General features: G+C 38.1%; 1 protein-coding gene across 1 annotated transcript in view; it reads left to right on the top strand.

Moving 5' to 3' along the window:
* The window catches only part of Zswim2 (zinc finger SWIM-type containing 2), an 18,372-nt gene extending 10,069 nt beyond the window's left edge, over positions 1–8,303 (top strand). The window contains exons 5-9 of the mRNA XM_021194810.1: positions 295–546; positions 2,679–2,763; positions 5,380–5,489; positions 6,381–6,534; positions 7,381–8,303. Of these exons, the coding sequence (XP_021050469.1) occupies positions 295–546; positions 2,679–2,763; positions 5,380–5,489; positions 6,381–6,534; positions 7,381–8,181 (1,402 nt within the window). The 3' untranslated portion in view covers positions 8,182–8,303. The remainder of the gene's footprint in view (positions 1–294; positions 547–2,678; positions 2,764–5,379; positions 5,490–6,380; positions 6,535–7,380) is intronic.
* Positions 8,304–11,833: the final 3,530 nt, after the last annotated feature.

Below are 11,833 nucleotides of genomic sequence, written 5' to 3'. Positions count from 1 at the left end.
TACAGTGTACTTACATATAATAAATAAATAAATCTTTAAAAAAATAATTAAAAAATAATAATTTTATGATATCAGTCTTTCACCATTTCCTCTAAATGAAAAACTTGTATTTGGAATTCTGATAAAGATGGTAAATTAGATTTTTGTCTGTTTGTAATCCAGCTATATTTAGAAATCAGTTTGAAGTGCATTTTATAAGGAATAAAGATGTTCCCAGAGAGGCTTTTAATTTACTTAAATATTTATAGCAAGTACATGCAATGAGTAATAACGCTTGAATTTTATCTCTGATAGATTTGGTTGCGGCAATAATGTTCACATAAAATGCATGCGGATCTTGGCTAACTACCAAGTCACAGGGTCGGACAGTTCCGTGTTAAAATGTCCACTGTGCAGAGAAGAGTTTGCACCACTAAAAGTTATCTTGGAGGAGTTCAAAAACTCTAACAAACTTATAACTGTATCTGAGAAAGAACGGCTGGAGAAACACCTGGGAGTCCCCTGTAACAACTGTAACCAGCTGCCGATCGAGGGGAAGTGCTACAAGTAAGTCTCCAGTGCTCACAGCTCTGAGCATCAGTGTGTCCAGCCTTTAGGCTGCCCCTCTCTCTCCTCTCCTCTCCTCCATACCCCGTGTCTGCCTTGTTTGGGATTTCATTTTATCTTCCTTGCTTTTGCAAGAGGATTGGCTTTGCATTCTCACATGAGTTGGCTATGAAGCAACTTCTGGAAACTCTGACATTTTTCTTATTTCTTTGCCCTAGGTAAGTTTCCAAAATTCAGGGTCCTGTTACAGAATATCTCACATCCTGTACCACAGTGAACCACAGATGAGGGGGTCATGGCCAAAGTCTCCTAATAGTCATAGAAGGATATTGGTTAGATTGGCTGAACTTTAAATACACTTCCGCCTACCCCATATTACAAACTGTATCTCCATCTGCCTTGAGTATTGTTTTGTTTCCATTCATATTCACCTCAGTGTTAACATAAACAATATGATTCGTAGAGAGAACAGTTTTACTGTTTTATGTGTAACGCCAAACCTTCCTATAATTGCCACAACCATATAATTGCTATACCTTGGTAACTATGATTTCTTGAATAAAATTTTAAGTTGTATATTATAAAACGTTTTGTTTCAATCTTCATTAAAAATTTTCCTGAAATATATCAGTGTACTTTTCTATTGTCCTGAAATTAGACTACGATCAGCCAAATTAAATATTTGGTTTAACTTTCTGATGGAATAGGAATTTTTTTTTTAACCCCAGCAATACTTTATATTTTTGTCCTTCAATTTTAAGCCTGTGGTACACCAAAGAAAATTAACCATGAGCAGAAATCAGTGTTAGAAAATGGCTGGTCAAAGAGGGTCCCAAGGCGTCATCTGACTTGAAAAGGGACAGAGCTTGCACAGACTTTTAGCATGAGGCTATCTCGGGACTGTTGGTTTTAGGAATGATGGTCTTTGGCAGCTATTGCACGAATAGTTTAAACACTGTTGTAAACCGTGGATTGGAACACTTAGGGACCAAATGTCCTGTGTGAGAGAGAAGGGTGTGAAGAGGAACCATGGGGGTGAAACAGAAAAAAAATCTCTGCACTTATACAAATGTATTCCTCCAAGAGTTAACGCCCTTTAACTGATTCTATCAAAGATGGTGGAACACTATCGCCCTCTAGTTGTTAACGATGGTCAAGTCCTTGTCCAGGGTGTTGTCTGTTTTCTGTCCTGAAGGATTGTCCTTTTGGAAACCACCAAGTTGCTTCTTTCTGGACTGTGCGTCCTGGATTGTGCGTCCGTGCTCCATGCTCAGTCTCATCTGAGGGGAACTTCTCATAACTTGTGTTTGGATTTGGCTAACAAGTACCTGTTCTGAATTCCTTGATTACAAATCAAAGCTGTATCTGTGACATTTGTGATTCCACCTTCTACTCTTTCCTTCAAGTACTGAACATTACATTCAGCCCAAAAATCAAATTCTACTAAATGTAAGCTGTAGTTTCCCCTTCATTAGTGTGTCATGTTGCAGCTGATTCACCTTTTATATTAATTCATAAAACAGCCGATTATCTTAAAGTGCAGTTACTTAAGCTTTTATCCTCACTTATTCTGATGTATCTAGTGAATTGCAGCACTACTCGTTTGTGATCTTGATTATTAAGAATCCACACATATGAATAGAAGTAATAAGTAAACCAGAGCCTGTGTTTTCTGAAATGTCTGAGGACACATCGATTCTTATCTCTGAGGGAAATAGCCTTCTAACCACTGTGGAAGAGAGGCAGAAAGTGTTTTTAATTACCTAAAAGATGGAGCAAGGACCACAAGCTAGGAGGTGTAAGCTGCCTTTAGAATATGGCAAAAGCCAAGGAAACAGATGTTTTTCTGCAGTCTCAAAAAGTGCCACACAGCTGGGCCAACACCTTACCTTTGTCTCTTTGAGACCCACCAAGCTTCCATTCTACAGAACCCTCTGATAATCAATGGATGCTATTTAAGCTAACACGTTCGTAGGAAACTCTACAGAGGCAGTAGGAAACTCAGTCACAATGTGACCAGAGTGGGCTTTGCCATGTGTGGATCATTCGCCGGGATGTGAGTCAACGACCTCTCCTAAAACAGTGGCAGTGATCAGGTTTTCCTCTCCTGTGTCTTGACTGCTGTGTTCCAGGTGCACTGAGTGTGTGGAGTACCACTTATGCCAGGACTGCTTTGACAGCTGCTGCCACTCTTCCCATGCCTTTGCGTCCCGTGAGGTAAGTGCCCCCCAAAACTGATGTGCCATGTGCTGTGCCGTAAAGACTGGCAGATCTAAGAGCATGAAAAGCACAGAACACTCTGGAAGGGAGGAAATAACTTTGTTGGTTTTTGTTTTTGTTTTTGTTTTTTTGTTGTTGTTGTTGGGTTTTTTGTTTTTATATTTCATTAGATATTTTCTTTATTTACATTTCAAATGTTATTCCCTTTCCTGGTTTCCCCTCCAAAAACCCCCTATACTCTCTCACCTCTCCCTGCTCACCAACCCACCAACTCAGGATTCCTGGTCCTGGCATTCCCCTACACTGGGGCATAGAGCCTTTACAGGACCAAGGGCCTCTCCTCTCACTGATGGCCAACAAGGCCATCCTCTGCTACATATGTGGCTGGAGGCATGGGTCCCAACATGTGTACTCTTTGGTTAGTGCTTTAGTCCCTGGGAGCTCTGGGGGTACTGGTCCTCCCATGGATTTTTTCCCCCTTCTAAGAAGGACCAAAGTATCCACACTTGGGTTTTCCTTCTTCTTGAGCTTCATGTAGTCTGTGAATTGTATCTTGAGTATTACACATTTCTAGGCTAATATCCATTTATCAGTGAGTGCATACCATGTGTGTTCACTCAGGATGATATTTTCTAGTTCCATCCATTTGCCTAAGAATTTCATGAATTCATTGTTTTTAATAGCTGAGTAGTACTCCGTTGTGAAAATGTACCACATTTTCTGTATCCATTAATCTGTTGAGGGACATCTGGGTTCTTTCCAGCTTCTGGCTATTATAAATAAGGCTGCTATGAACATAGTGGAACATGTATCCTTATTACATGTTAGAGCATCTTCTGGGTATATGCCCAGGAGTGGTATAGGTGGGACCTCAGGGAGAACTATGTCCAATTTTCTGAGGAACCGCCAAGCTAATTTCCAGAGTGGGTGTACCAGCTTGCAATCCTACCAGCAATGGAGGAGTGTTTCTCTTTCTCCATATCCTCACCAGCATCTGCTGTCACCTGAGTTTTTTTTTTTTTTATCTTAGTCATTCTGGCTGGTGTGAGGTGGAAGGAACTGACTTTTAATTTAGAAATCACATTTAGAATTCTCCTGTAAGTGTGTACAAAACAACCATCTTTTGTACTGGTGCTTTATAAATTCCATCACAATACCAAGCACTGAGTGTCATAAAGAAACCTTAAGAGCAGGCACTGTCGCCTTCAGCCTGAAAATAAGCTATAGAGACCCTAGCCTGTGGGCAGGCTTATCATAACGACAACCATTATGGTTTTCTCTTAAAATTTCTCATACCTATAAATAATACATAGAAGTTTTATGGATCCTTTGAACTATGTATTTTAAAAGTATCTCCTGAAGCCGGGTGTGGTGGCACAGACCTGTAATCCCAGGACTTTGCAGTCTAAGGCAAAACAGTCACACGTTTGGGGTCAATCCGGCTACTTAGAGAAATCTAGCAATACATAGATATGTGTGTGTGTGTGTGTGTGTGTGTGTGTGTGTGTGTGTGTGTGTGTGTGTGTGTGTAGTGATGCTGAGTAATGCTACCTTTTTCTAACTACAAAAATAAAACATTTATTATTATAGCTAATTTTGGTTTGTTTGTTTGTTTGTTTGTTTGAACCAGGGTTTCTCTGTGTAGCCTTGGCTGTCCTTGAACTCACTCTATAAACCAGACTGACCTTGGACTCAGAGATTTACCTGACTCTGTCTCCCCAGTGCTTGAATCAAAGGTGTATGCTACCACTACTTGGCTATAATTAATATTTTTATGTTAAGAAGAACTGGGCAAGCCAACAAGATAACTCAATGGGTAAAGGTGTTTGCTGTCAAACCTTGAGACCCAAGTTCAATCCCTGGGACCTACAATGTCAACAGAGAGAATCTACTCCTGTAATTTAATGTCTGTACTCAATGCAAGTGTGTGTACTCACAGGATGAGGGGTAGAAGAGGGAGAGGGAGACAAAGATAGACAGAGTCAGAAAAAGTACTAAACTAAATAAATAATAAAATTGGAGGAGGAGTGATGTCGGATGTGGTGGTATATACCTAAAATCCCAGTTTCTCAAAGGCTGAGGATTGCAAAGTCAATACCAGTCTAGACAACAGTAGGAACTTACAGAAGAAGAGGATAGAAAGGTTCTTTGTTTATTTGTTTGTTTGTTTGTTTGTTTCTCCAGTGATGCAGATAATTGCCACTCTTCCAGAGGACCCATGGGGTGGCTCAAAACTCTCCTTTAACTCCAGTTCCAAGACCTATGGGCACTGGCATGCACATGGTACACATATATACACATGTAGGCAAAACACCCATATATACATATAAAATAAATAACATTTTAATTAAAAATAAATTAATGAATTCAAAGTAATGGATGTTGCTCAGAGTTCCATTGGGTAAACCAGTTGAGAAAGAGTGTAAAGCCATTCTAGTAAACCCACAGCAGGACATGAGATCTCTCAGTAATTTAATATTGTAATGTGGTAAAGTAGATATTCTTATAATGAGTATTTTGCAATATATCATTAATATGAAGCCTTGATTAATCAGAAACCAATTCTTAGTGATTTACAAAGTAATATCTACTCTTTTTTTCTACATATTTCAGAAAAGAAATCAAAGATGGAAATCAGTAGAAAAAAGATCAGAAGTCATGAAATATTTAGATACTAAAAATGAGGGCGAGACAAATCCACGATGTTTTCAAGAAAAGCAAGGGTAAGAGTCTCAGTGAAGTTTACACTTCTGGTGTGACAGGGCGGTAATGGTTTTTTAATTTAAATGGGTTATATGTGTTCTTTGGTTTTATATTTGTTAAACAATTGCACATGTATCCCAACTACCATTTCACATCCCAGCAAAGAACGAGGGTCTTGTGTCAGCCCACTCAAATCCAGTCCTCGTCAAACACACACTATCAAGATGGCTTTGGGGATACAAACTTCACTTCTCTCTGCACATTTTTCCCATTTTAAAAGATGGATAACATTGTGCCATCATGGGTATGTATCTGTAGAGTAATGGGAAACATTAACATTTTTGTTGACTACGTGAATAAGGTCCACATCTCCTTTAACTCTGCTTTTGTTCTTAAATACCATTTTGTCTGTCTTAAATACAGTTTCTAATGGTACTGAGAACCAGTTATTTCAGTCTGTCATCTTATGATAATCGTATTTCTAACATTGCACTGTTAGTCTCACCATATGGGGGTAAGCATGGAATTTTCTCACAAACTGTCATCTACCAATTGACTTCACTATCCTTGAGTATTTGAGCTTACTGCTGTACACGTCATCTGTTGACAAGTAAGCTGGTTTGTGTTTTCTAAATGTATGTTTAATTATTTGACTCTCAAAATGTTGTCTTTTTATTGACTTGAAAGTATAAACAAAAATCTCATCAATATTTCTACTTGATGTGGCTAAGTTAAACCATGTTCTTTATGATATCAACTCTACCAGATTCAGGATCTATACAACAAGCATAGATCTTTAACTCAAGAAAACCTTGGGCTCTGTTGTATTACTTATGTACCAAATTTGTGCTCTGGATTACTTTCTAATCTGTATTCACACATGAGTATTCCCGTCTCTCTGTTTGTCTTAGTCAGTTTTACACACCGAAGCATGTTGTGAAGTCTCTGCCTCTCTTGATGATTACAAAGAACAGCAAGCTGCTTGCCCCAGGGTACCAGTGTCGACTTTGTTTGAAGTCATTTTGTTTTGGTCAATATATAAGACTGCTACCATGTACTCACAAGGTAAAAGCCACAGCCCTTCACTTTACTTTTACTAAAAGGCAAGTTAGTAATAAATTCAGGAGTAAAGTGGCAGTTGAGGTCATCCCTTCTGTTTTCAGTCGTGCTCTGTACAGAGATGCTCACTGGCACAGCTCAGGTGGACACGTTACTGCAGAGGAGGTAGCTTGCCCTCATGACAAATTTGCATTTAATAGGACTTGGTTCTTTATAAACTGTCTGGCTAGGATAAATGGCACTTAATGTTACATGTGGCATAGAAAAAGGCTATAGAATCCTAGCACTGTGCTATGTGTTTTTACAGTTCTCTAGAAAAAAATGCCTTAATTGAAAATTATTCATAAGAACTCACTATTTAATCAAAATCCAATGTCACTTGACAGACATTGTTAATGATCATATTTTTCCCCAAATAGCTTTGTTTAAAATAAGCATGTAGAGCTTTAAAGTCACACTGAAACTGTCTGATAGTACTTCTTTATAAGCAAAAATGCACGTGTGTTATTTAGCATCTTATGATTGCTAGAGTCATTCTCAACTCTAGTTAGTTATAAATTTTTAGTTTTAAGTACTTTCATTAGAAGTTATTAGCATGAAAGTAATACCTCAAATGGCGAGTTTCTGTCAAAGCCAGGAAGGTGATTACATAAAGGGCTTTGCATTTTACAGTGTGAAATGGAAATCAGTCAGTATAGGCATTGTATTTATAAATGAATGCATTCAAATATTGTCATAAAACTTGTTAAGTTGGCACCATCTTGGTCTTTGCTCAATCGTTTCAGTATACAACTAGGCTGGCAATTTTTATGTAAGTAGCGTCTGATGAACTCATAGCATTTTTGTTTCAAGTTTCACAGGAAATGTATTGACAATTGGTTACTCCACAAGTGCAATTCATGCCCGATTGACAGACAAGTCATATATAACCCTCTGATCTGGAAGGGCACAGCCGCGGACGGACAAGCATATCAGTCGGCTTCAAGCAAAGACATCACCTGCCTGTCGAAGCAGCAAGAGCCAAAACTTTTTATTCCTGGTACTGGATTGGTTTTAAAAGAAAATAGATCGGGAATTTTACCTAGCATTCCCCAATATAATTCTAAAGCACTGGCTACACTTCAAAATCCATCAGACAACTATCAGAATATAACAATGGAGGACCTATGCTCAGTCAAATTAGATAATTCAAATTCAAGAAAATTAGTTTTTGGATATAAAATTAGCAAACAGTTCCCCACATATCTGCAAAATCCAACCGCTGGGCAAACACCATCTCAAACATTTCTTCCTTCCCTTCCTCATAAGAATCTTATTTGTCTCACTGGAAGGGAAAGCCCACATATCTATGAAAAAGATCATATTGGTCAGAGTCAAAAGACAAGCAAAGGTTACGAACATATAAACTATAGCAAAAGGAAATCTCTCGGTTCTAGATTAAGACAACACAAGAGATCAAGTGCATTATCTACAGAAGATTTAAATCTTACTATCAACTTGGGTACAACCAAACTTAGTTTGTCTAAAAGGCAAAATAATTCCAAGGGGAAAGTTAGACAAAAATTTGGTCATCCACCCAGACGCCCTGCGTATCCCCCTTTACAAAACCAAAGTGCTGCTCTCTCTTTAATAATGCAAGGAATTCAACTCTGAAAAAAGCAGTTTTATTACACCAGAAAAAATGAATATTTAATATGCAAAATATTTTATTTGTAGCACATAAGAATCCATGTACACCCTTGACAAATATATATAAAATACTCTATTGTCATTTTTGCCTACTTGTCTGATTAACTTACCTTAAAGAAGTCGTCCTGCTACGTGGGAGACTAAACAATATGTGTTTTGATGAGAAAACACAAGATGTTACATATTGTGAATAATGAATATCTTATTTTAGGTTGACTAATTTTTTTTCACTAAAGAAAAGATTTTCCCCTGCTTTGAGTAACTGCTCTAACATGACCAAAGAATAACATCGCATGTAGGATTACTTCTGGGGAACTACATAGATTTCTCACTTTTTTCACACTAATAATCACTGAAAACCTATACAAAAATCCTAATGGTAATCCTTTTGTTATGCTCCCTTAAAACAGTTTTATTACATGTGAAAGGAAACATAATACAATTAAACCATGACACATTGACAGTAGGTTCATCATTTTACTTTTAAAAAATATGTATTTTACGATTACTTTTCTAAGCCAGAGCTATTTTAAAAAATCAATGCTTCAAAAATTCATCTGAAAAATAATAACTTTTAGATGCTTTTATATTTTTATATCACATGACTTGGCAGGTTTTCAAATCTTTGTTGAAAACTATGGTACTGAGAGGGCAGGCCACACATGTGGATGGCAGGGGCCAACTTCATAGACATAAACTTTATACTTTGAGTCAACATCTCTCACTAGGCCTGGGGCTCACTGATTCAGCTAGACTTGGCTGTCCATTGAGTCCCAGGGATTCCTATCTGCCTTCACCATAGAGATTACAAGCAGTGCACTCAGTTTTGTTGTTGTTGTTGCTATTGTTGTTGTTCTTTTGCTTCCCCCACACACACAGCTGCTGGGATTCAGGCTTGGGTCTTCATGCTTAGGTGGCAAGCACTTTGTTGACTGAGCCATCTCCCCAGCCTCTCAAATAATGTTCTTTATTTTGTGTGCATATGTATATCAGTGTATATCTGCAATGCCATAAATATGGAGATCAGAGGAGAACTTGAGGGAATTAGTTCTTTTCTTCCACCATGTAGGTTCCAGGGGTCTAACTCAAACTTGTCCTTAAGTGCTTTAGCCCACTAATTAATCTCTAAGGCCATCAAATATTCTTTTTAAACATTACTGTATCATTGATATTTATTTGTATCATGGAAGGAAATCTAGCATATTTTTGTCATGATAATGGAACACACAGTTCTGAGAAACAACTTGTTGGTTTTTTTTTTTTAAAACAAAATGTCAATCCTTCAATTTTACCAATGAAGACTCAGGAGCCAGATGCTGGAGTGAAAGTCTACTAGGTCAGAGAGATGAAGAAAGCACCCAGCTGACCTTTCTCCTCAATAGACATCCCACCAGTGCCTCATGATATCTCAAACTTCAACCTCCTTCAAACAATGTCCCTTCCTTCTACTTCCTGTGCACCTCTCCATCAGTGTTGCAGGATAACTGATCACACTGTGAACCCTGAAATTGTGTTATTTACTGGAAAAACCTGTTTCTAGATGTGGTGTGGCTCAGACCTAGCACATACCTTTAATCCAAGAGTGCTCTGTTTACTGTAAGCAAGATTAAATGAACTCAAGCAGAGGTGAGAAGTGGAGTGAGCCATCAAATTGACAGGGAGTGAGCATAGGGAAGAAACACAGAGAGTAGAAGGAAGTCAGGAAGACAAATAGCTGCACAGGAAGTAGAAGGGTGGGGTGTGTAATGTGAGGGGGTTCAAGACACAATGGAGAAGGAGAACTTTCTTTTCCTTTTAGGGCATCAGTTGTGGAAGAAGGTCAGCTAGATACTTTCTCTGCTTCTCTGAACTAGCAGGCTTTCATCCCAGCATCCTATGTCCAACATGATTGGAGAAGGAGAAAACACACCAACGTTGCAGAAATCAGAGAACATCTGACAAAATTATTGCAGAGGACAGGAGGCATCTTACAGAAAGCCACAGAGGAAAGATCTGCCTGGGATCAGATCCAGAGGAAGCATCCATTCCTCCAACTTGGCTGGATACCCAAAAGGCTAGGGGAAACTCCAAAGCTGCTGGAGTCTGAAGTCCAGAGCAAGAAATGACACAGGACCCTCTGAGACAGTGAATCACAGTGATAAGAGACGATGGGTTCCATCAAAATTGATAAAGATCCAATCCAAGTAAAAGAAGCTTCTGCATGAAAGGTACAACTCAAGGAACAAAGAGATGCAGAGAGACAACAATGTAGATAACACAGAAAGCTGATCTGCCCATACCCCACCCCTGCATGGGGACAGCTCAACAAACCAGCTGAAAAGGATAGATTTGCAAACTGGCAGACTGGAAAACCTTGTTGCTAAAATGGACATTTGCTGAAGGACAGGTGATCAAGACTGCAGTTATAAAGGATCATTAAATCATCAGATCTTCATAAAAACAGTCAAATTGTTAAAGTTATGGAATTGATAATTGATTCTTTTGTAAGAGTTGAAATATATATGATTTTTAGCTTAAAATGAAATGGGAAAGATGTAGAATTTTAATCCAGCAACATGGCTGCTCTGGCAAGGGACCTCATGCGAAAATGTTCTAGGGTGATCTGACTGGAATATGGACATACCTTTAATCCACAATAATGTAGATAAATTTAGTTTATAGAAGGAAGCAGCCATGTTAGAACATAATATCTAAGGGGCAGACAAAGTGACAAATCAGAGAAAGATTTGACAGAATGAGTCAGAAAAGGGATACACCCAACTCTCAGGGCATAGGACAGGAGAGAGAAGGCAGTTTTGCCAGGAGAGTTTTATAGACAGGTTGAACAAAGAAACTAGACACAGGTCAAGACAGGACAAGCTAGAGAAAAAGAAGGAGCCAGAAAATTAGAATAGATTTCTAGAGTTAGTTTGAGGTCAGCAATTCAGTCAGAAGTGAGAGAAGCTAGTTTGAATCACTCAACTTGGAGAGGAGTTTGAGCCAGAACAGCTGAGTTGAACCAGTCAACAAGAGTTGAAAAAGAAATAGGAAGTGTGAGTTTATTCAGCAGTAAGTCTCAGAGTTTAAAAACATTCTAGGCCTAGATTAGATTGTACCAAGTCTAGAAGCTTCCAGGATTAGGCCTAGATTAGCAGACTGAGGCATTAAGCCTTTAGAAAAACAATTACATCAGGCAAATAAAAAATATATATTTTATTTAAAATTTTCCTATATGACTTCCTCCTAATCTGTTATTTTCTTAATCCTATTTTGCTTCCTGTCAACTGATTGTGTTTTCTGCCTCTTGATCTATGATTGACTTTATTTAATCCTGTTTACAATGTTCAAGGAGAAAGCTCTTGGATTAAATGTGTATGCTAGTTTTAAGCCACACTACAACTAGAAACATGTTTTCCCAGTAAATAACACAATTGTGGGGTTCATAGTGTGAACAAATATCCTAAAACAACAATTCTAAAAGTATGAATTTGAAGACAAATAATTAATTTTTAAGTAAACAACTTAATTTTTTAAGTAAACAACTGAATTTACACACACACACACCACACACACACACACACACACAACCCTAAGAATTAAGATCATTTATTTTTCACTAAAACAAAGAAAATCGAGA

This window comes from Mus pahari, chromosome 3 (genome assembly GCF_900095145.1).
Source record: "Mus pahari chromosome 3, PAHARI_EIJ_v1.1, whole genome shotgun sequence".
NCBI classification, from domain to species: Eukaryota; Metazoa; Chordata; class Mammalia; order Rodentia; family Muridae; genus Mus; species Mus pahari.
The sequence above is the reverse complement of the archived record's forward strand: the minus strand, read 5'-3'. Positions and strand labels throughout refer to the sequence as shown.